A 26,294-nucleotide genomic window follows, 5' to 3' on the forward strand; every position below is an offset into this window, starting at 1 on the left:
AAATCCAGCTAGAGTCGACCAGTGGGTGTCAAGGCTGCTCAGGTAGATTTATTCGATTAGATGGTATTCACTTGAGAGGGATGCATGCTGGAGGTACTTGACTGTAGGTGAAAATCCAGCGAGAGTTGGCCAGAAGGCGTCAGGGCTGCTCATGTAGCTTTATTTGCTTAGATGGTATTCACTTGAGAGGGATGCATGCTGGAGGTACTTGAATGTAGGTGAAAATCCAGCTAGAGTGGGCCAGAGGGTGTCAGGGCTGCTCAGGTAGCTTTATTTGCTTAGATGGTATTCACTTGAGAGGGATGCATGCTGGAGGTACTTGACTGTAGGTAAAAATCCAGCTAGAGTGGGCCAGAGGGCGTCAGGGCTGCTCAGGTAGCTTTATTTGCTTGTGGAAAGGCTCAGAATACACCTCAGTACTGCTCATTGAGGGGGTTAGAGAGAGAGAGAGAGAGAGTAAAAATGGCTCCAGGGGAAAAAAATGCGCCAAGACTTAAAAGGGCGTAAAGGAGTATGGGAGTAAAGTACAGGCAACATTACAGTGTATGTTAATGCTTTAACCTTTCTATGATTGTAAATTTCATTAGAATGTATTCAGGGAGTGCATACTACTGGTAACCCCCACCCCCACCAGTGATCTCTCTAAACTCAATACTTTCAAGTTTGGAATCATTGTTTTACTCTGTCTTCTCCTTCCCCAATACACTTGCCCATATTTCTTCCACTCCATAATCACTCCTGGCATACGGTTTCTATTTCTCTAAGAATTCCTACTCTACAAAATTGTCAGCTGCATAGATACTTTCCACAGTACCTGGTAGTCTAAGCGACTAACTGTTCCTTGCTTTGCAGTCATAGAACTTGGCTGTGCCCACCCTCGCTATGCTCTGTCTTCACTCTGTTCCCCTACCCTGCTCCTATTCCCTCCCGCCCCCAAATCACTCTAATTTATTCTAAACCTAACCACTCACACTCACACTTATCTACCAGTCATCACCTATACAATTACCAGTTGTACATTAGCTCACATTTCCACACTAACCTTAACAACAATCATCCATTACCACATATATTTAACCAATCTCTACCCTTTTTACCATTACAAAATGCTAATGGTACATTGTATATTACTAGCTCTGCTAACAAGTGCTGCTCACTTAAACTACCATTCACAAATAGCCTCCCCTCACACTTTTCACAAAACTACATCAACCATTTCTCCACACCTAACTGACTACTCCATCTTAATATCTCCATCTATCTTAAATGTAACAAAACTTCATCACACCTCATACAGACTACACCACATTAAACCAAACCCAAAAAATACTCCTTTTAAGTTTCATAAGCATATATCAGCATTCATCCATATACTAGTAACCATAGCTACCAAACTTATAAGTGGAGACATTTACCCAAACCCAGGCCCCCCAGAATGCTTCCTCACCACCCCCTGAAATACAAGATATAACCAGTCCATCATGAAAACGCTCCAAAATAGTAATCCTAAATCTAAACCTGCGAAGCATAGTCATCAAGGTTCAAGAAATAAACAGTACCCTGCCCCATTATAACCTTGATATTGCTGTTTTAACAGAAACCTGGTTAAAAGCACACATTACTGACAACAAAATTACACCACCTGGTTGCAACATTATTAGAGCAGACAGGAAGGTAAAAAGAGGTGGAGGGTAGCCATCTTATTTAAGAGCAGTCTCACACTTTTATCACAAAGCCTTAACAGAGATAACCTTGAAAACATAGAAATCCTACCTACTAAACTTCTATTTAACCAAAACAAATTCATATCCATTATAGCTACCTATATCCCACCTGGAAATAGCATCTTCACTATAGAGTACATCATCCAATCTATATCAAATTCCATAGCCCAAGAAACTATCATTATGGATAACTTTAATATAGACTGGACAGCTTGTAATTCTCATAACCCTAGCAATCACATTAACCTCTATGGCTTCACACAACGTATTCAAGCTCCTACATAGATAAAAACTCTAATCGTCAATCTATATTGGATTAGACACTAACCAACAAACCTCAGAATTATCAGATCAGTGGTTGCTTACCTGACAGCCTTAGTGATCATATACCAGTCTATCTATTGAGAAAAAAATCAGTACTGTCAGACTCACCACCTTCCACTAAATCCGCAGTAAAACAAAATGTAATGCCCAAGACCTAATCAATCCCCTAAAAAATGTAACTGGTCTCTACTAAAAACCTGCCCCTTGCTGCTGCAGTAGATTATTTCAGCAGTACCTTCCTTGAAATTTTAAACAAATTGGCCTCCCAGGTCAGTTTGTATTAAAGCCATATGAAAACCATGGCTAACTAATAACACCAGAATGATCCTTAGAAAAGGAGACAAAGCTTGGCAAACATACCTCACCTGTAAAACCCAAATCAACCGCATCACATTCCAGCAAATTAGAAACCAGGCTAAACACCAAATCAACCTAGATAAAAGAACTTTTACTATAACCCGCAACATAAACATCAGCATAACCCCCAAAAATTTTGGAATACCATAAATGCCGTTCTCCACCCAGGAAATTCCACTACCCCTTCCCCCAACTTACCACACTGTCCTACCACCGTTGCAGAAGAATTCAGTAAATACTTCAATGAAAGTGTACTGTCTCGAATTAAAATAATTCCACAGAACCATCACTAGCCTTCAAACCTCTCAATATTAACTCCAACTCATCCTCCTCCTTTCAGCCTTTTCCCACAGCTACCGTTAAGAGACTACTGAAAAAGCTCAAATCCTCTTCAATAGCAGCTGACAAGTTACTAGCCGAATATTGTGGAGATAGACAGGTTGACAGACGAGATCAGACAAGAGTCCCCGTGGACTATGATGTTTGCAGATGACATTGTGATCCATAATGAGAGTAGGGAACAGGTGGAGGAGACCCTGGAGAGGTGGAGATATGCTCTAGAGAGAAGAGGAATGAAGGTCAGCAGGACTAAGACAGAATATGTGTGTGTGAATGAGAGGGAGGATAGAGGAATGGTGAGGATGCAGGGAGTAGAGGTGGTGAAGGTGGATGAGTTTAAATACTTGGGATCAACAGTTCAGAGTAATGGTGAGTGTGTAAGAGAGGTGAAGAAGAGAGTACAGGCAGGATGGAGTGAGTGGAGAAGAGTGTCAGGAGTGATTTGTGACAGACTAGTACCAGTAAGAGTGAAAGGGAAGGTCTACAAGAGGGCAGCTATGTTATATGGGTTGGAGACAGTGGCATTGATAAAAAGGCAGGAGTCAGAGCTGGACGTGGCAGAGTTAAAGAAGTTAAGATTTGCACTGGGTGTGACGAGGGTGGACAGGATTAGGAATAAGTATATTAGAGGGTCAGCCCAGGTTGGAAGGTTTGGAGACAAAACCAGAGAGGCAAGATTACATTGGTTTGGACATGTGCTGAGGAGGGATGCAGAGTATATTGGGAAAAAGATGCTAAGGATGAAGCTGCCAGGTAACAAGAAAAGTGGAAGGCCTAAGATAAGGTTTATGGATGTGGTGAGAGAGGACATGCAGGTGGTTGGTGTGATAGAGCAAGATGCAGAGGGCAGGAAGAAATGGAAACAGATTATCTGCTGTGGTGACCTCTTAACGGGAGCAGCCAAAAGAAGAAGAAGAAGCTGAAGCCATATCTTATTCAGTGCTGATCCTTATTAACAGGTCCATAGCAGAACAACATGTCCCAGCAATATGGAAAATCGCATACATTATCCCCTTACAGAAAGGTGAAAATTCCACAGAGCTGATCAACTACAGACCAATCGCTATTTTCTCTCCACTATCTAAACTCCTCGAAAGATGTATCCACTCCCAACTGTTACATTATCTTACCTTCAACAGCATGCTAGCAATATGTCAACATGGTTTTAGACCCCATCATAGTACTACGACTGCAGTCTTCAGTTTCACCAATACCATCAACAAACTCAGAATCAATGGTAAAATAATCTCTGATGTCTTTCTAGACATGGCCAAGCCCTTTGACATGGTCTCCCACCCCAAACTATTAAATACACTCTCCAAATTGAACCTCAGCCCCTCTACACTTCAGTAGTTCCAATGCTGTCTACAGGACCGTCAACAGTCTGTAAAATGGCTTAATGTCCTATCCCCCGTCTTCCCGTCACACTAGGAGTACCTCAAGCCTCAGTTCTTGGGCCGCTACTCTTCACTATTTTTACAAACAACCTCCATAGTGCTATACCCCACTGGCTTCAACTATCCAATATGCACATGACACAACACTTATATGTGCCACTGATAACCTGCAACACCTCCATGATATAACCCAAAAATCATTCTCAGATACCAAGCTGAGGTTCTATAACCATCAGCTTATACTTAATCCCAATAAAACAAAACTCATGATCTTCAAACCCACAAGACCCCCCCCCCCAGCACCTTCTACATTACAGCTAGGAGTAGTACTAAAATTAATACCGATTCACAAACAAAACTGCTAGGTGTAATAATAGATAACCTACGATTTGACCTACATATAGCACAAACAATTAAGAAAGTTCACAAAAAATGGGTTCTCTTTATAGAAATAAGTGTCTAACACCTCTAGTGTTGCCATTGCTAGAACCCGTCTTCCGTCAACACTTCTGTATGCTTCCCCAATTCTCACCAACTTTAAAAAGACATATTTAATTAAACTTGAAACATGCTACAATAGAATAGCTAAATTTGCAACTGACTGCCCATATTATACCCACCACTGTCACTCCTTAAAGAAACTCTCCTTGTTAAAACTCCCACAACTTCTGTCCTATAACCAATTAACCTTAGCACACAAACTAGTATATCAACCTGAAAAAAGAAAAAAAAAACCTGCCCTTCGAAATATTCTCTTGCCCCATACCACAAATTGAAGTCTTCGCTCAACAAAGAATTTCTACTACACGTGCCCAAATCCACAGGGGACTCACTATTTTCTCATTATGTAACAACAGGGTGGAATTCACTACCTTACAGCATCAGAACCAACACAAATACCAACCAATTCAAAAAGATTCGTAAAAATGATCTTAATGACACCTGCCTTTGTTCCTGTACTACTCCAGGCTAGCTAGTTTTAATAGCTTCTGGTCATACTTTTTCTTCTTCCCTGACCACCTCATAATCTGTGCTCTCTCTTATGTCTAGATAATCTCTAACCTCATCTTTTTCTATCCAGTTTCCCCCTACAAACCCTTCCTCAGCTTACTTTGAGAAACTACAATGTCTACACTACAATAAAGAATTATATCAAATGATTGTATAATACAAATGCAGCTATAATAAGAGAATGTAATTTCTGGTGTACTGTAAGTCTTGTATTTTTTGTGTATAATTTCTTGTACAAGTTTTGTATAATTTGTATAATCTCTGTATGTGGAGCTTTTCTCCCTGGGGCTCCTCTGAAAATGGGTCTTATCCCAGTCAGACTTTCCCAGTAAAGAAATGTAAAATAAATGCTTTCTCTGCATCAAGACCCACCAACAACAGCAGTATTTTCTTATATTAGGATTCCCTCTGGGTCATCATTGTTCTGTTAATGTTGTCAAATGTGTGCCTCCACTCCACAAAACAAAATTTATCTGTATATATCAATTTTGGCAACATGTATGGCATTCTTTTAGCTATTATAGACATAAACACATTATAGTTAGCATTTAAAATTGAAACGGCCAATATGAAGCAGGGTTTGATGTGCCTTTGCCACGTTTAATTATTACAGCAACCACAGCTTTCTTCCAGGATGTTAGTGCTTCCTTGCCTTTGCCATACTGTTAAACAAAACCTTCCAGATCTTTATCACTTTCTGTCCTCCTTACTTCCAAACATCTACAGTAATACCACCTGTTTCTGCAGAATTTCCTGCAGATTGATTATACTTCACTTTTTGTGTCATCTCCTCCTATCTTAACAGGTAATTGTCGAGCCTTATCTATCTCTATCCTTAGCATGTTTTCATCTTCCATAAGGATTTCCGTTTGTGCTCTTCACATTTCTCTGCTTTATACAAACTTTCAAACAATTTCCAAAATCCGTCTAATAGTGCTACAGTATTTCTGATTATTTTCTTGTTATAGGCTTCTTCTGTGTGGCAACAACCCTTCCTATTTCCTGTTGCCTAAGTTATTCTAAAAGGTTTTGTGCTCTGGAGTTATCACAAAACAATTGCTTAACAGTAATCTTTCTAACTCATGTATATTACCCAGATACTCCATTGTTTTCTCTTTAGCACTCTGCTGTTGCTCCTCTTCTTGTTTTGCGAGATTTCTCCTTATTCTGCAATACTTTAACCTTTGTCAACCCCTCGTAATAATTCCTGTTACTTAACCGTATCTCTTTTTCTTTTATTTCTTCCTTATTTTTAAACATCACTTTTATTTTATCCCACTCAGTAGCTATAACTTCTGAAGAAGTTTCTATCTTCCCTCATAACCCTTGATACTTTTTCACTATCCATCCCTTAAATTCCTGTCTTTTTTCACAGATAGTTGGGGAAGCGCCAATGTCTTATGTTTACTTCGTTACCTTGCATTTTTATCTTGGTTGTTATTGGTTCATGATCTAAAACAGCTTTGACACACATCCAGTAACTTTTGATTACATGCATGTTCCTATGAAATATAATTTCTGTCTAGTCTAACCCAGTTTTAGTACAGTGACGACTAATATGTAAACTGTCTGCAAGTTCCTACTACTGAATTCACATCTTATGTACATAGTATTCTCTTAAAGTTCTTCAGAAATCTACCCTGTTTTTATATGTTCCCTTCCAGATCTCATTGATACATCCTCACTTTTTGCAAATCAAGTTCCAGTCCCCACTTATAAGTAATATTTACCTGTTGAAACCTGATTATTTCTCCCAAATATTTCTTAAGCTTTATAATAGCATTTTTAGATGGAATATAAATACATACCAGTATAATCCCCTTCCCTTATCTTTTTTCCCTCTTCTATCACTACTGAATCTCCTCCAGTGGTTAGTATAATTAGACTTTGTTTCTGTGTCCCTGACATTCTGTCGAATATCCATCCTGAAATTCTTTCTTTATGAAATTCACATGCTTACTTCTTTCCAAATATGTCTCCTACAGATTTGCTATGTACACTCTGCATTTCTTAATATAATTCAATACTAATAGCTTTTTCTGTATATCTGTGAGGCCATTCACATTCCAAAATAATATGGATGTGATAAGAAGTCATTATTTCGGCCCATTATATGTGACTGCTTTTTAAAATGTCTTTTTTCAGCTTTTGTGTTACATGCACCCACTAATGTCTGGCAGGTTGATCTTTTATGCACTTGTTTCTTGTCATCTCCATTTGAACCTGTGTCACATTTTACAAGAATTTTGGTTTTAATGAAAAACTTCAAACAAAAAAAAACACACACCTCAGAATACCTTCATGATCTATTAAACAACACAGAAACTATGTACATTGTCAGATAATGAATTTTAAAAGTTGTCCAAATCAACAGCTGCACCCACCGATATTACCTAACCTAAAATTAAGGTTATCCTTGCTAAAGCACTTGTTACAGTATGTGTTCCTACTTATACTAATTGCTGTCCGTTGTATGTTGATTTTATTCCACCTACCTGATTTGAAAAACAGCTAGTATATGCTTTCAGAAAACATTTTTAGTCTTAAGAAAAAGTACACTGGCTTCCTTTAAGTAAAACTAAATTATGTCCAAAACAGTAAAGACACCCACCGGAAGAGCAGCGTTCCGAATAAAAAGTCAAATAAAACAGAAAACCAAAGTGTGGAGCTGTAATCAATGGTATTCAAAATATTCAGTCAAGTATATATACTTCATATATAGTACTATAAGTAAAACTAAATTATGTACTGTTCTAGGAAATGCATTAAAGTATTTAGATACCAGGAAAGCTGCTATCTCTTATTCACTTCCAATACTTTCAAACTTTATTTTTCACTAAGCTGCTTCCCCTTATACCTTTTAATTTTACAATTCCCTTAGCAAACAATGTCCAGATCTCGTGAGATTTATTGCCTGTGCTCTAGTCATAGAAACATTTGAACAAGAATCTACAGCTGCCCTCAACTGCCAACTTCTGAGCACACAATGAACATTTGTCTGCTAAAGAAAAACTTTTTATTACATTCACAGTTTTCAAAGTTAGAAAGTCCAGATATGCTTATACAAAAAAAAACTTCTTTAGACTAAGCTAGGGACATTAATCCAGACATTCACCTACTCAAACATAAGAAAAAACATATCTCATATATTATAATCAGTGCATTTTTACTCCGCATCCCCCACTCCAACAGCACATGATTGCAGCATATTAACTTAAACATGCTTTTGTCCAGCCATTTTTCTCTTTTTTACTTTGTCATGTCTACATTTCTTAAAATCAGAAATGAAAAAAAAATATTTGTTAACTTTAGTATCTTTACCACATATAATAATTACTGAAAAAGCTTTACTATGTAACATGCAATTTATATTATGATTTTTTTTACAAATATTAAGAAAATGATTTTATTTACAGTTGCCTTTTTAATCTTTTTTTTCCTTTTGGTGTCCTTCCAAACCATACCTCTTAAATCTCCCGCATTATGAAGATTGTTCCTCATTTTGTGTCTTAACAAGTTCATGTTGCTCAAAGTTCCACATTAAAAAAGGTCTGTTACACAGTGTTAGGCATTTTTAACAGATATCCATGGTAAATCGAACTAAATCATATTAATTCATCAAAATAACTTTTTATAAGCAAGAAATAGCATATCTTAACATCCCTATAAGCTTTCTTGTTGAAGCCATTATTATGTGTTCCACATTTTGCCCATTTTTTCCATATTAGTAAGTAGTGTAATTCATTTTGGAAATGGAAGGTTGATATTTATGTTCCAACTTTTAATAAAATGAAGAGTGGTATATGCCTTTCAGTCCCCCACAAGTTTAACAAAGTCAACAAAAGTCCAGTCTTTCTTACCCACTTATTCTTCTAAAGTCATACTTCACAAATGTAATTGATGCTTTATAGCCTTCATTTATTTGCTAATGTCAGTGTTGCTGGTCTTCTTCCTGCTCAACTCCATTTCACAGCACCAGACTCAGGTTCAGGTCCAAGGTCATCCCAGTTCTTCTAGGAAACTCCTGTGCTTTTTCCAGCTCTCTTTGCATTTTTCTTTGGAAAATTGAAAAAAATGTTTCACTGGTAAAGCCTCTCTATGGGTGTTCTGACAGAATAATGAGAAACAAAGTCCCTTTCTGTTTGATGGCTCAGTTTTTTTTTGTACAGATTTGTGTATTTTCTCCTTAGCCTATTCTACATCAAACAATGACTTTGATCCTCCAGGAGAAAATATTCTGAAGACAGCTGGATACAGCACCTTGTATCTCACACCTGTCTCTCTACATTCCCTGATTGCTGGGAAAAATATGCTTCTCTTCTGCATGGTGTACAGTTGAATAATCGTTTTCCACAAACACTCTGCTGTCTTCAGTTTTTAATACTTTTCCTGTCTTAGACAGTTTTGTCAGGATCAACCCTCTGCTGGTATGATTGCATCTTTACTAATAGATGTCTTGGCTGCTTTCTCTTGGCCAGGTTTGGAGCATACACACAACATGCCCTTTCAGTGAATGAATCCTGCTGTGAAATACCAGTCCATGTCTTATTTGTGCTTTCATACAATTAGTACAGTCTACTCTTTCTAGTTTCTCCTGGGTACAGCAGAAAATCTTATATTTTCTCTGCATGTTGTGTCCTCTAACTCTACCATTTTTTTGAAACAGCTCTTTTTGAGCAGTGCCATACTCAAGCAGCTTTTTCTTCATTTTGACCTCTGATTTTTTTACAATTCATCTGTATAGCTGTTTAAAGCTTCTTCCACTTTCCTGGCCTTTTGTTACTTGTAGTTGGTATATTTCCCCAAAGTTTCATTTTTTTAAACAGCTCTGAACACATTTGATTTATTTTTTCGTCTAAATCGCTGAAACCATCTCTTCTACCAATGAACAGCTGCAGGATTTTCCCAGTCAGTGTTTTCTCTTCACCTTTGTAGTTGATTTTCATTCAGACTGTTGACTTTTCTTCTTTGCTAGCTTCCAGTCAGTGTATTTACTAGTCAGCAACTGAATTTTACTAAAACTAGCAGAATTACTAACCCTTAAGTTTTTGATCAGTGTGTAGGCCTGTATCACAGTAATTTTTGATAAGTCCAGTCTGGAACCTTTTCAAGCTCTGGAATTCACTGGATGTCATCTAGACACCACCAAGCAGACTGCCTAACTGCCCCTTTCGACACTCCTGTCACTGCAATGTCAGTCTAGTCAGGTGCTGTTACTTTAGAGGCCGCAATTTTCCTTACTGTTTCGTCATTTTGCTCCATTGGCCACTGCAATCCCACTTGTCCTTCTGGCCAGGTTCTTCATGAGATTTCTCCAGTGGACCTTATCAGTCCAGTGGTCAGTTGCATCTCATGTAATAAACTTTCCTGTTCATCTTAATGACATTTGCCATTGTTACATATCTTGGCAGCTAACTTCAGGTCAGGTTGCTGTAAGTCATCTATTTGTCCTTCCTCAGCCCACAGTAGTGATAACCATAGATGTTTCCCTCCTGGGATTGGGGGGCATTTCAAAGGGAAGACTGCCCAATGTATCTGATCTCTGTCAGAGGCCCAGCTGCACATCAGTGTCTTAGAGATACTGCTTTGCTCTGATCACTACCTAGGCCAGTCACCAAGTGATGATGCTGTATGCTTAGCCCTCTGCTATCCTATACGCTTATCCTCAACCCCTTTGACAATCAGTTTTCTACAGAAAGTGACTCATTGCAGAGTGGCAGTAATCCTCATAACTCCCTTCTGACTCAGACATGTTTGGTTCCCCTTCCTGTGACCTTATCTAACACAACCTCCTTGAGTCCTGGACCCTGTTCCAGATCTGATATCCCATTCATCAGTTCCTTGTCACATGAAATCTAAAATTCCTCAGGTGGACCATCTAGTTCCTCTAATTCCAGTGATGGCCAGAGATTCCAAATTCTCAAAAAGACCTCTCCATCCTCTTCTCAGAAGACCACCACTAGAAAGGCGTAGGTTGTAAGGGGAGAAGATCTTCTAATCTGGGCTATTTCCAAGAGGCTAGAGCCCCTCTCAGCCCCTCTGGATGACATATTAGATTTTCTAGGTGGTCTGTTTCAGTCATGTTCTAGCTTAACCACCATTGAGGTCCAATTGGCAGCCATCTCAAATTTCATGTCAGTTATGGCCAGCAAGTAATAGCTTGTCTAAGACTGTCCAAAGCCTTTTTTTAAGGGTAACTTTTTGCTCAGGCGTCCAATAACAGATTCCGTTCTCCTGTGAGATTTGACTTTTCTCCTCCACGGGCTACCTAGTCTAACATACTTACTTTTGTCTCCCAGTATAAACTAAATATTTAGTCCAGATCCAGGACCTCATTTGGCTTCACTGTTTTGCGGAGCATTCTGTCCTGATACCACCCAACTGTCTGTCTGGGGACTGTGTCCCACATGTTGAGACAGACCGAAAAAACAGCATCAGTACAAGTTATGTACTTAACAGAACACTAGATCCATGTTGTCTTTTTCCATCTGTCTCAAATATCCCTTTCCTCCATTTCCTTCAAAATTGTCATTGCTATTTTTGGTTTCTGGTGAACCTTTGGGATTGGTCCGAAGTCTCTTATGAAGCCCTCTGGTCTTATCCTTGTTGTTTATCAGGAGTGCTTTGTTGGTGCAGGTCAGGTATGATAGAGGAAGTTGATCTGAGGAGGTTTAGGTACACAAGTCATTATGTGAGAGGAGGTGGAGCTTTGGAGCTGAATATTCTGAGATATCGGCCTCCAATGTGATAGCTCACAGGTTGAGATGGATGAAAATAGACATTTCAAATCTAGCATTATGGTAAGTACATAATTTTCGTTTATTCCTCAGCCAAAAGACAATGCTGCAGCACTTCACTGCCTGTTAGAATTTGCAGACTTCATGGCAGCATGGTATTACTTTTGCACCTATTGGTTTGGAAGATTTTCATTAATTTATTTACTTACTTTCGCTTATAGTACCAGGATCTTCATGGCACCAAAACAGGCGAGACAACCTCTTTGTTAAAGGAGGTTGAAGAAGAGCACAGGCACAACAGAGGCAGAGCATTCAGCAAACTAAGCTGAGAACTCATTGGAATCAGGAACACTGAGGTCATCAAAAAGACACTAATGAGAGTGTCATATTCACTTCTTAAGAAGAGATTCATAGGTTCATAGGTTGGTACTAGGCTATCGGCCCTAGGGCCTATACTAGCCTAGCCATAACAATTCCCTGGATATTTCTTCCCACAGTATTTACTTCCTTGGACCCCTGTCTAGCAGGGCGACTGACTTGATCCCCAGGGTGAATTTCCCATGTCCCATCCAATCGTCAAGGTTCCTTTTGAAGAGGGCCAAGGAGGCGCTCTGCTTGACATGTATGGGCAGTCTGTTCCAGAGTATGGGAAGTCTCTGGGTCAGGAACCTATCCCTCCAGCATGTTTTGTTCATTGTGATGACAAGGTTTATATCCCTGGAGCGTGTGGCTCTGAGGGATTGGGATTTCTTTAAGTGGAGCATGTCCAGCAGCTCAGGGTTTGACATGGCCTTGTATGTTAAGTAGAGATCGCTTCTGAGTAGACGATATGCCACAGAGTATAGCTGGAGTTTTTTTAGACGGTCAGTGTAGGGCATCTGCATTAGGCCTGTGATTCTTTTAGTGAGGTATTTCTGCGGCCTTTCCAGCTGTAGCAGATGTCTTGTGAGGTACATATCAATCGGAGCATTGTACTCTGTAATGGGTCTAATGAGGGATGAGTACAGTGGGACAATGACCTCCTTTTTTTCTGGATGAAAAACCCTTAGTGATGAGGTGTGCCACATAGAAGAATTTCCTGACTGTTGTGGCGATGTGGTTATCGAAGGTGAGACCACTGTCTACCTGTGTTCCTAAAGTCTCTCATCACAATTTCGGTGTTTAGTGTACTGCCACCTATGTGGTAATTCATGGGTACATGTTTTTTCCCAAAGGGGATAACTATACATTTCTTGACATTAAGCTTGCGCCCATGGCTCTGGCACCAAGCATCTGTTTCTGTAAGATCCTTTTGTAGAATATCCACATCATTTGGGGATTCAGTAATGGCTCCCACTTTGTAGTCATCTGCGAACTTTGTTAGCCAAAGTCCCTTGGTGTCATTTAAAGAAACAAGGTGGCTGCTGCCCTTAAGACAGCTCAGGGAAATTGATTTCCTTCCTCTGTAAAATCCTTAGACATTGGATTTATATCTTTCTCTTTCCTTCAAGGAAAGGGTGGGTCCCACCTTCCCCCCTTTTTCACACAAGTCTATTCCAACTGTCCAGTGAAGTTACTGGAAAACTATCTATGACTTCAGCCCTAAGGTTTAGATTTTTCATATGGTGCCCGGTGTCTGTTCCTTATGTTAGGAATAGCCAGTGATGGTTGTATCCTCCTAATCCAGATGTAAGCTGCCTGTAAGGTGACTGTCTACATTATGTTGAAGGGGCACCAAACTGGCCATCGTATCTGTTTTGTGTTTATGTGCAAGGAACTGAAAGAACAATATATGTTCTACTTTGGGTTTTACATCTTTCTCTTAAATGTCCAGTTAAATCATACTGGCTTAAGTTTAGTTGGAACTACTGTCCTTAGTGTGTGCATGCGTGTGTGTGTCTCTTCATTATTTAGGATGCTGGCATGCTTCTGCACCTGTCGGATTGCTGTGCTGCAGTGACTTTGACAGTGTTATTTGTGTTTTAGTTCTTTGTTAGTTTGGGTGGTCAATAAGTGCTGTAATATTCGTCAGCTCCATCTTATTCCTATTGTCACATAGTTTGCCACTTCCAGAACAAAAGAGCTGTTGTGCTGACATTAATGGGGAAATGTCTAATATCAGTGTTTAGCTGGTAGCCACGACAATGGGGAGGTACAGATTTAAAATTATTATACATATATATTTTTTTGTATAAATAGCAGAGTATATTTTCCTGAGCTGTCAGTTAACAGGTCTGTCTTCAATGACTGTGTCTTCCAAAACTGATTGGAAAATGTCAGTATCTATAAAGTAGTCATTTATTTAAAAGTTGTGTTGAAAATGTTTTTGCATCATTTAGGCTGACAGTGTATGCACTGGGAGGGTGAATCTTTATTTGGTGCTTTTTTATTTGTGAATTGGTTATATGAATAGTATATTGTAATATTTAGTCACCATTTGAGCTACCTGTGTTTTTCTTTTTTTTTTTTTTGAGTCCACATAATTGGCTCATTGATTCCCCTTCCTAGACCAACTGACCAATTCATTGGGCTTCACTGTACTGGATGTGTTGCTTTCTTAACTGCATCCCACAGAGGCTCTCTGGACTGCAGACAGAAGATCATTGATTCACTGATTCATTGTCATGGTTTTCAGATTGAAAGCTGGATTCAGATAAACTGTTCTTCAGGGTCTACTCTCACACGTTCATTTGTATAGTTTCCAGTCACCATTGGCAGTCAGTGCTTTGGACTATTCTGTATCCATTACCTGCTGACTGAGTCTTCTTGAAAATAGGTTAGTTATGTTTACATCTCACTTCATTGCAGATATTGAATAGATTCTTATTTAATACTTACACTTGTATATATAGTGTATACATGTTTTGTTTTATTTTTAGATTTTAGATCTCAAATCTATGTCCAGCGTATTACATTCAGTTTTATTTTTAGTATACATGAATTCATTTGTATACTTATTATGTACACATACTTTCATAACCTTAAGTTTTATCTGTTTTATTGGTTTTACTTGTTTCATTTGACATTCTGTTATATATATATTTTTTAAGCTTGGCTTAAATAGGATCTAAGTTTTACATTCTGGATGTCATGTGTTTTTTGTAAGCAGTATATTTGTTACAAAACGCTTGAGCTAGCAGTACTTTAGTGACTCTAATTGTTACCATGGTGATTTAATTCATGTGATTTTATTGATTGCTTGATTGATAATTAAGCTGATTTGCTTAATATATTTAAAAACTGTGTTTTATGATGGTTATAGTGAAATCTGAAGAAGCGTGCAGTGTCTAGCACGTGAAAGCACTTATTTTCTTAATAAAATTCGGAGATTTTTATGTACGTTGTAGTGGTGGTCCTATCCTGTTTTTACGTTATATTTGTTTTCTTTATCTGGAATTGGGACCTTTGGATAGCGGCAGAACCTCAGTCTACAATTTTGTCTTTACTTTTTGGTACCGGCAGCTATCACACTATGGAGACTGCAAATGTTGAACTGGATTATAATCCTGAATCCATTAATTTGAACCAGAAATGGAACAACATCATGGAACCGGGCAACAATCCGTTGCTTAACCTTGAATTACATCCTCCTTCATTACCATCTACAACAGATACTGTGGACAGTTTAAATGAGTTCAATGACTTAAGGAGAGAACTGGAGAGCAATTTATACAAACTACAAAGATTAACCTGGCAAAGAAGACACATGGAAGCCAGTTTACATTTTCAGATTGTCCCTAGAGGCATGAGGGTCTTATGCATGCCCACGTATGGTGACAGTCACCCAGGTTTGCTTAGAAGATGGCAAAAATTAAATTTGGAACTAAGCAACAACTATATGAGACTATTGATTGATTACTTCTCACCCTTTGAAACTGAACTGACAGATAAAGTAGAGGCTCTGAATAAAGAGTTACGGGCTCGCTTTAAGGGTCCGATATACGAAAGGAAAATAGAAAATTTGTATGTTCAAGTAGCTATTTACAGCAAGAAGCTACAACAAACAAAATACCGCAAGTTACAACGGGATTATAGAGATTTTACAACAGGGCAGGTCTTTGTTTGGCCGAGGAATAATTTTCAGGGGACTCTTAATGCTAAACATGCTGAAAAGAATAGATCTAGCCCTGTTGTAAGTACTATAGCTACGGATAATTCCGCAGCTAATATAAAAGATGTGGCTTCCAGTAATAATATGACTGGGTCTATTTTATCCACTGCACCTTTAAATGAAAATTTGGCTTTAACCATTACTTCCTCGGTAGCTACACCACCACCCAATCAGCAGGTGCTGAGTGAACAGCAGGAAGTCAATGGTAATGGTCTGGGAGCAAGGCCGAAAGTCCTGGTCAAGTGTTTGGGAAGTTTTTTACCATATCCTGTTAAACTCCAAGAACCCTTCAGAAACAGATCACACAGTCGGGAACGGAGAAACCGGAAGTTCTCGGGAGGTTTTCAGGCCAACGAGCGAAGAATCAGGAACTGAATCAGTTAGTTTTCAACCTATCCAGGTTTGAACTTACAGATACAGACCTTTCGTTATTAAACAAAGGTTTATCTTTTATACCATCACAAAGCAGTAATTTGAGTGAATTGTTAACAGATTTACATATGTGTGGACGTACAATTACATTGAAATTGATGTTTAATAAGGAAAATAGTAGCGCTACACAGTATGTAAACATATTTAAGCATAAAAGTTCTTATGTGCCCATTTCTCCAGCTAATGTTGACTGTTTCATACAATTATGGGAGAATGATTTTTATACCTATTTTAGGAAAATAAACCGAAGTGGAATCCTTCAAGGCCCCAGGGCCAGTGGAAACTACGGCCCAAACTGCAGAATCCTATATAAATGCATTCTACGGACATCTCCAGGAATGCATGGATCATGCTATCCCAAACAAAACCAAGACCCAATCATCCAAAGGCAGGCGTCCTGTCTGGTGGACCCCTGCCATAAATAAACTGTACAACAGAAGGAGGAAGCTACTACATGATAGAGCAAAATCCCTAATAGGGAAGGCATCTCTGATCAGTACTAGCAAAAAATTACGATCCCTCATAAAATCCTCCAAGGCCAGTTTCGAGAGAAAAATTGCACAGGACACCAAAGACAATCATAAGGCTTTTTCAGTTATGTTAGAAACCTGGGATGCAACTCCCAGACTTGTTCTGAGTTGATTCTAAATGACAAAACATACAATGAACCCACAGACATTGCCAATATCCTGGCAGACCGGTTCAGTGCAAACTTCTCCACCCCCTTCCCCACAAAAGAGCAAGTATCTATCCCGGCAGAGGGCTGCCTCCCAAACATCTCTGATGCTCAGGTGAAGGCTGCCCTCTCCAAAGCAAAAGACACTGCTTCCATGGGACCAGATGGCGCCCCAGGTTAAGGCCCTACATGAACTCCAAGAGGAACTAATCCTCAAATAAAACAGCTATACAATCTCAGCCTCACTACAGGATATGTGCCCACAGAATGGTGTACAGCAACAGTGGTCCCACTCCACAAAGGTGGAGCCTCTACGGACCCTGGAAACTATCGCCCCATAAGCCTGACTAGCTTAGTCTGCAAGGCTATGGAGAGGATCATCATGGAGCTCATAAACAAAGACATTGGGGACCTACAGACACTAGATCCTACCCAGTTCGGCTTTGTCAAGGGCAGATCCTGCCTTTTGAATCTGGTTGACTTCTTCGAAACAGTCACCAAAGCCATAGATGAAGGGAAGGTAGTCCACACAGCCTATCTGGACCTTGCAAAGGCATTTGACACAATACCCCACTTGGGCATCATAGATAAGCTATCCAGCTTAAATATAAACCCCTATGTCACAAGATGGGTCGCAAACTGGCTCAAAGACAGAACCCACAGAGTGAGAGTTGCTGGAGCCATGTCAGACTCGAAACCGGTCACAAGTGGCGTCCCACAAGGTTCTATCCTGGGACCGCTCTTGTTCGGTATATACATTTCCGAGGTACAGGCCAACGTGGGAGGACTATGGCTCACCAAGTTCGCAGTTGACTGCAAACTGGGCGCCATAATCGACTCTCCAGCTGACACAAACATCCTTCAAAAGGGTCTCACAGAGACAGATAACTGGTGCCAGCGCCATGGTTTAAAGCTAAATGCCAAAAAATGTATAGTCATACCATTTGGCAAAAACAATGTGCCCACAAATTACCACATAGGCGGAAACCCATTAAGTACAGAGAAAGTTATTAGGGACCTGGGGACCCAAGTTGATAGCAATCTCTCCTTTGAAAACCACATTGCCAAAGTGGTTAGAAAGACCTTCTACATAGCCCACCTCATCACGAAGGGTTTCACATCTAGATCAAGAGAGGTAATCGTGCCCCTTTATTCATCCCTCATCAGGCCCATCATAGAATACAATGCCCCTTTTGGGATGTACCTTACCCGACACCTGCAGCAATTAGAAAGACCCCAAAGGTATCTCACCAAGAGGATCAAGGGTCTCAAACAGATGCCATATGCTGCTCGGTTAAAAAAACTCCAGCTCTACTCAGTTGCATACCGCCTACTTCAAGGCGATCTATGCCTGACATACAAAGCTATGTCAAATCCAGAATTAATGGACATGCTCCACCTCAGTAAATCTAAATCCCTTAGAGCCACACGCTCGAGGGACTTGAACCTCAGCACAGAAATAAATAGAACTTGCTGGAGGGACAGGTTCATAACCCAGAGGCTCCCTTCTCTCTGGAATAGAATTCCAGTTCATGTGAGGCAGAGCACCTCACTGAATCTCTTCAAGAAGAATCTCGATAGGTGGATGGGGGATCGTAGGTTTGTCCCAGGGATTACTCCCGTGTCACTATTAGACAGAGGCACAGTAAACTAAACCTTAAAAAGGGCACAGTATACTCAAATCAAGGGGTGGCGTAAGCCATACAGAATTGGGCTAGGCTTATAATTGCCCCAGGGCAGATAGCCTAGTATCAACCTATGAACCTATGAAATGTGAAAGTAAATGTACTTATTTCAACTTGAGTAAGGAACAGCAATTATCTTTATTTAATCTTTCGCATAATGTTGATTTAACCGTAAAACCAGCCGACAAGGGAGGTGGGTTGGTTTTACTTGACACTGATGACTATCATATTTCTATGCTGGATATGTTACAAGATGTAAACACATATTCAGAAGTTAACTCTGAATATTTGTCTAAGTTGGTGAAAAGAGTGCATGGTGACCTCTGTGACTTATTAATGTGTAGACAAGTCACGCAAGAATTGTATGAGTATTTTTTAGTGGATTTTCCACTGATACCTTATATAAAAGGTCTGCCTAAAATTCATAAGGGTATCATACCCCCTCCGATGAGACCCATAGTGGTAGGTGAAGGCTGGATCACTGAAAGAATCTCCAATTATTTGGAAAGTTTACTGGGACCAACTGTGAGAAATATACCTGTCATTCTTCAAGACAGCTATCAATTAATCAATGAGTTAAACATTTTGTTTAATGAGACAGGTTGTTTATCATCCTGTATATTAGTGACCTTAGATGTAAGAAATCTATTCACCTCTATTCCCAATGATTATGGTATAGAAGCCATAAGGGAATTTTTATGTACTTTGGGTAGCTTTAGTAACGAAAAAATTACATTGATTTGCACACTGTTAGATCTTGTGCTATCTAATAATGTTTTTCTTTACAGAGATAAGTTATATGCACAGAAATGGGGGGGGTCACCATGGGGGAACCCCTGTGCAAATTCATATGCTAATCTTGTAGTACATCAATGGGAGAGAAGATTCCTGTTTGATCATCCTTATTACAAGCAAATATTACTATATAGAAGATTTGTTGACGATATTCTATTCTTTTGGAAGGGTAATATAGAAGAATTAAATGCATTTATGGGTTATTTAGAATCAACCACTGATTTCTTGAAATTTTCTCTTGAATTTTCATCCAATAAAGTTAACTTCCTTGATATAAGTATATCTAAGGATAGTCAAGGTACTATATCTACAGCTTTATATAGGAAGCCCTGCTGGAAAAATGCATTACTACATTTCAGCAGTATGCATCCTAAATTTATCTTCCCCAATGTGGTGAAGGGGCAGTATATACGTATTATTAGAACCTGTAAAGATGTTTTAAATATGCAACAACAACTTAATTTCATGCATACTTTGTTGCTAGATAAGGACTATCCTGATTCTATGCTAAATAGCATCAAAGAACTTGTCATGAACATTCCTGATGACAAGGGTATTAAGACTAAAAGAGCTTTTTTACTACAAAAAAGGTGAGAATAATATAGTAAATGGTGCTAAGGTAACTTTTATTACTAAATACACCAATGATAACAGAAACATCATTGATATTATAAAGAAAAATTGGCAGATTCTCACTGCTGATCCCAAGATTCAGAACTTAGTAGGTAATATTCCTTCTTTTACGTATAGAAACAGTAAGAATCTAAGAAGGATTCTATGTATCAAACATTTTCATCATAAAGTTACAAAATATACTGGAGATAAAAACAGGTTAGGTACATACCCTTGTAATAAATGCACTTTATGCAAGTTTATTTCACAGGAACAAAATTTTGTTTATCCAATTACTAATTATAGATTCATACCCAAATTCCATGCGAGCTGTGAAGATGAAAATCTTATTTATTTAGCGACTTGCACACATTGCTCGGCGTTTTATGTGGGCATGACAACTAGGAAATTGAAAGACAGGATGTACAATCATTTATATGATATAAGAAGAAATAACCAAAAGAATGCTCTAGCTAAACATGTGAATAGTCATACAGATCATATTTTTAAGTTTAAGATATTACAGCTAGTGAATAAAAATAGGAGAGGTGGGAACAATAAGAATTATTTAGAATCTTTTGAATTATGTTGGATTTTTAAGTTATGAGCACATTTAGAACCTGGCTTGAACCAATTTGTTAGTATCAAACCAGCATTACTTGCTCGTAAATACTAATATATATTTATATTTACAAGTATATACATGTTTTGTTTTATTTTTAGATTTTAGATCTCAAATCTATGTCCAGCGTATTACATTCAGTTTTATTTTTAGTATACATGAATTCATTTGTATACTTATTATGTACACATACTTTCATAACCTTACGTTTTATCTGTTTAATTGGTTTTACTTGTTTCATTTGACATTCTGTTATATATATATTTTTTTTTAAGCTTGGCTTAAATAGGATCTAAGTTTTACATTCTGGATGTCATGTGTTTTTTGTAAGCAGTATATTTGTTACAAAACGCTTGAGCTAGCAGTACTTTAGTGACTCTAATTGTTACCATGGTGATTTAATTCATGTGATTTTATTGATTTCTTGATTGATAATTAAGCTGATTTGCTTAATATATTTAAAGACTGTGTTTTATGATGGTTATAGTGAAATCTGAAGAAGCGTGCAGTGTCTAGCACGTGAAAGCGCTTATTTTCTTAATAAAATTTGAAGTTTTTTATGTATGTTGGTAGTGGTGGTCCTATCATGTTTTTACGTTATAATACTTACACTTCCAAGGTCAAAGGCATTTTCCTCTCTCATATTTACTGTTTTTTTTTTCCTTATTCCCTTTTCATCCGAATTCCTTTATTATGTAGAACAAATTAAGAACAAGCAAGGTGCCTTTCTCTTTGCGGTCGAGTCTCTATTGATAGAACTGGCAAAAAAAATTGTTTTAGAAATATTATAACCTGTCTCCACCCCCCACACACGCACACAAATACACATGAGAACTGCAGTAAAAAGCATTATTGAAAGTATCCCATTTAATATACGAAAGTTACACTCACTTGAAATTATGATGTTGCTCTGCAGTGATAGAGTAACTAACATTTACTTACTGTTTCTCTCAAAAATGGCTCAACCAGTGCCCTGTGCTGGTACCTCCAACTAGCACCCCCCCCCCAGCTCTTCAGTTGAAGAGCAAAATAAATAAAAAGGACTTTTGCAAAATTGCAGAATGACAATTGGCTGGCTTCCTGCAGACAGTACCCAATCTGCACCTCCCTACACTCCTGCCTCAGCCACTTAGGGCCCATTTCTGCATCAAGTCCCCAACCCTCCTTCCTCATATTTTATTTTTAAAAAGAAAGTCTTTTGTTTTTCCCTTTAAACTGTAGCAAACTGCTTGCTACTAATGTAGTAAGCAGTTGCTATAGTTTGTACTCTGCATGGATCGTTATGGCACCCAGATTTGACTTTAAAAAAGATCTTTTTTCTGTATTAAACTGTAGCAGACTGCTTCCTGCAGTTTTTCCCTCACATAGAACGCTACAGTGCTCAGGTTTCAGTTTAAAAATACATTTTTTTTTTTAGTTTTAAACTGTAACAGACTATTTGCCGCTACAATTTAGACCACACACTGAACACTAAAATGCTCGGATTTTACCACAAATGCCAGTATTGTACTAAAGTGTGATCGGGAATCATGATGATGTATTGGCTGGCAAATCATGCCCCCTAGTACTTTGTGTCTGTGGCAGATGTCTCTTTTGCCCCACTGTAGCTACACTAGTGATTTTTCTTCCCTGACTTGATGCTGCATTTTGCAAAGCAGAAAACAAAGTAACATGTTTGCCTGAATCCATTGTTCCAAATTATCAGTTTAGTAAATACAGTGCAAATGTGTTTCATTGCAGTCCAGCAATCTACATTTCAGTTAAATTATCTTTTTTTTTTCTAGTTGGATACATCGTGGGGCTGGGAGACAGGCATGTGCAGAATATTCTGATCGATGAACAGACAGCAGAACTTATACACATAGACTTGGGTAAGTCAGAATGACTAGTAACTATTTTGCTAACTTCATGTTTATACCTCATCTTACTCTCCTTCCCTACTACAAACTTTTTGTCTGTAGAGTATATCCTTTATTTTTAGTTGTTTATATTGAGCCCATCTTAGTATTAGTAAAGAAATGCCAGGGCTGGTAATGTACCCCTTAATATATGAATATTGTTATATCAGGTAATAGGTTGATAAAGCTAAGAAGAGTAATGTGGAAGGACTCCATATTCGTATTCTTTTAAGAAAAGATTGCTGCTTTCCAAAAGGAGAGCCTATTTTGTGACTTTCTATATTGTCTCCACTGTTACTTCCAGAAACAGTCAATAGTGATGACTGAATCCACTCCAGTGGTGTTGAAGGATAAAGTCCTCACTACAAATCAGGTAAGCCAAGTTCAGTTAGAGGCTTGGGTAACTGATGGAGTGGCAGGGAGGGGGATAGGTGTTACCATCCCAGGGTGGGATGCCATTGCATGCCTGCCCATCAGACATCTCATTAGGTCAACAAAGGATGGGGAAAAACTGGGTAGGTCATAAATAACCCCCCTGATGGAAACAGACATAACGAGCCCCAAATGACTGGCCCCAGAACACCGGATTAAATTCCGGGGGTGGTGGTGGTGGTAAGGAGACATCTCTTAGACTTGGTGTTGACAGGTACCAGGGTGCCAGAATGGTACCCTGAAGGATGGTGAAGGGACCAAAAAAATGTTGATGACTGAAACTTATTCCCAAGTCATTAAACTTTGAAAAAAAAAAACAATCAGAAGCTTTGCTTTTGCATTGATTGGTCAGTATTTTTAAATCATTGTACTTTTTGGGTAGTTTCTTGTCAGCAGTCTGAACTGCCCCCTTCTGTCCCTTGTCTTGTTACTGCTGATTCTGAATATGTTGTTTTGTTTTTTTTTGTCTCCTTAAATACCATGCCAAAATACTAAGAACAAAAATATTAATAGACTATGGGTGGATTAACTTGGATGATAGTTTGGATGAATTTCATTTGTACCAGCTGTACTAGTGGACATCCTTGATACAAGCTGTGGTTGATGAGTGAGTGAATGTTCATGGATACTCAATGGTCACTGACGTGTAGAATGAAGAAGAGTTGCAGAGCATCACCAGAAAATGTATTTTTCACTTCTACAGTAATAGGGTTTTCATTTCTGCGATTGTACACATCTAAGATAAGAGGTCTTTGGCAGACGTATGTTAGAAACAGAAGAACAGTGTAGAGTGCATTATTTGCAAAACTTTTCCTGATGGGTCTTGTATCATTTTAGATGCATATGTATTCAGCAGGTGTTCATACTGGCGATATAAATTCCAGTCACCAGATGGAGGTATTGGCTAAAATTCTTCAGTTGTGTGTCTGTTCACCCACACAGTCCTGTCTCAGTGACGTAGGAGGATGGCTTGTGCAAAGGAAGGGTGAATCCTCCCTATTTCATTTCTTTCCTGCTGCATGCAGGATCCAACTGTGTTTACATTTATTGTGTTAATCAGTAAATTGCGACTTATTTTTTTAGTAGAATTTTCCATATTTATTTTTAGCTGCATTGCGGGTTGCCGTTTTCTCAGCATTTTTTCTGTCCTGTTTTACATTACTTCATTGCTGTTTTTTTTTTCCAGAATTTGCAAAGTTGTCAGTATTTGAACAAAAATATCCTTCAAGTTGATGGAAGGAAGTATTGCTGTATGCCAGCATGTGCAGCCAGAAACTGGCTGATCAAGTCAAAGTTCTTTGCATGAAGTATTGCTTGAGAAGAACACTGTGGAGCTAGCTGTGAAGTTCGCAAACTGATACCTTGTATATGAGATTGAAGGCTGGAGAGTGAATTCTTGGGCTGTCAGCTTCATCATCTGTGGATAGACCATTTTAGGAACAATGAAAAAGAAATATGATCATGATAGTTTGCCAAAGAAGTGTTCCTTGATGATTTGTTGTTGGAGCGACATCATCAACAGAAATCAAAGATCATCCAACAATCCAGAGAAGCAGGAGTCTCTTCTGGTTGTGGCCCGACCTTAGTAGGTGACTTTTCATCCAGAGTGGATAGAACTTGCTTCATCATTGCCTGCAAAGGTGAAGCAGAGTACTGCCACACAACTGCTTTTGTCAGCTTGAGGGCATTAAGCATACTCTTTTCAATGAAGGGGTACCCTCAAAGCAGTTTGGGCTATTGGGTATGTTGTAACTCTCACCACATTCACATCTGGTGCTTAAGAGAATGACTTTTTTTCCTGATGCGAAGGCTTTCTTCATCTCTGTCAAATAGATGCAGCATGAGTTATAGCTTTTTCAGTGTCATTTACTATCTTTTCCATAAAGCCTTTAACAGAACAGTGAAAATCATTTCCAACTATTGTGAAAGTGGCCCACTCTGCTTGTATACTTTTTGGTATCTTCCATGGACTCCTTTGCTGTATGGGCAGAGTTCTAGGAACATACTGAAACATAACTAGTTTGACTGAGAAACTGGCTACCTAACCAGAATGAGTTTACCCATGGATGTTGTTATCCTTGACACTGATTCTCCATAATGTTTGGAACAGGAAGTTAGTTACCTCAGAGCTAGAACACATGAAGAAGGAGCCCTCAAACATATAATATTTGATTAGTGGGTCCTCCTCAGAGAAGTGCATTCCATATAAACACGAGACTCCAGTCTTTGAGGACCTAGTCAGTAAGACTGGTGAGCTGATGGGTTCCAAGACTCCTTTATGGATAAGCATTAATAGGGGATGGCAGAGTACCTGCACAACCCAGAACAACCCAGGGTCCACCCACCACACAAAGTCTTCAGTGTGGAGGTCTCCAACCAAACTATAGACCATAGCTTGTATCTCATATAAGAAGCATGATCCCATGTAGGATACCCCTTTTTTGTATATGATATAAGCATGCACCCATCTGGGATGCTCTTTTAAGTCATCTACATAAGTAGCATGTTTGTCTGTGAGTGGCTTCTCACAGTGACTGGCCAATCATTGTGGGGTACTCAGCAGCTGACACTGTGGCTCTTCACATTTCATAGCATCAGCTCAAACTGCTAAGTGATGCAATCCACCCAGTAAGAAATCCACATGCTTGGGTCTGTGGGAAATAGTTTTATGCCGTCTCAGCTTTAAACCACCAACCCCCATTTTGTTATTCAATTGCACATCATACTAGCTTACTTGGGTCATCTCCAGTGGAATCAACAAACTCTTGTAGTCTGCCTGATACTGAGACCAAGTGAAAACTACTTTGCTTTAGCCAGGATGAGTGTAAATGACCTGTATACATTTTTTGAAGTTGATTTTCAGCATTGCAGAAGTTCAGATCTGACTGATGTCATCATTTTAAGTTGGTATGCATGGCTGCATATCTCTGAGCTCCCCAGTGATGTATAGCATGAACCGAAAAATGCTTCTATGTCTAGCAAGAATTTGTTTGGTAGTCAAATTAATGAGATCTTGAATGATTTTAAGAAGTTAGGACAAGACATTTATACTAGGAAGACATCATTGTTCTTACACTCAAAAAAATGCCATTAATTGGAAGCAGTGCTAGCCTTACAGCTATTCTGTCCAGCCTCAAGTGGCAACCTTGCAGGTAGGCAGTAG

The 26,294-nt window shown here is 38.8% G+C and overlaps 1 protein-coding gene across 3 annotated transcripts in view; it reads left to right on the forward strand.

The window, feature by feature from the left end:
* Window positions 1-26,294, forward strand: part of ATM (ATM serine/threonine kinase) — a 3,174,581-nt gene that overhangs the window by 2,976,585 nt on the left and 171,702 nt on the right. For all 3 annotated transcript variants that reach the window (XM_044072618.1, XM_044072619.1, XM_044072620.1), the window contains one exon: window positions 22,586-22,672. In XM_044072618.1, the coding sequence (XP_043928553.1) occupies window positions 22,586-22,672 (87 nt within the window). The remainder of the gene's footprint in view (window positions 1-22,585; window positions 22,673-26,294) is intronic.

Source organism: Protopterus annectens, chromosome 5.part0 (genome assembly GCF_019279795.1).
Source record: "Protopterus annectens isolate FY-2018-M chromosome 5.part0, PAN1.0, whole genome shotgun sequence".
In the NCBI taxonomy this organism is placed as follows: domain Eukaryota; kingdom Metazoa; phylum Chordata; order Ceratodontiformes; family Protopteridae; genus Protopterus; species Protopterus annectens.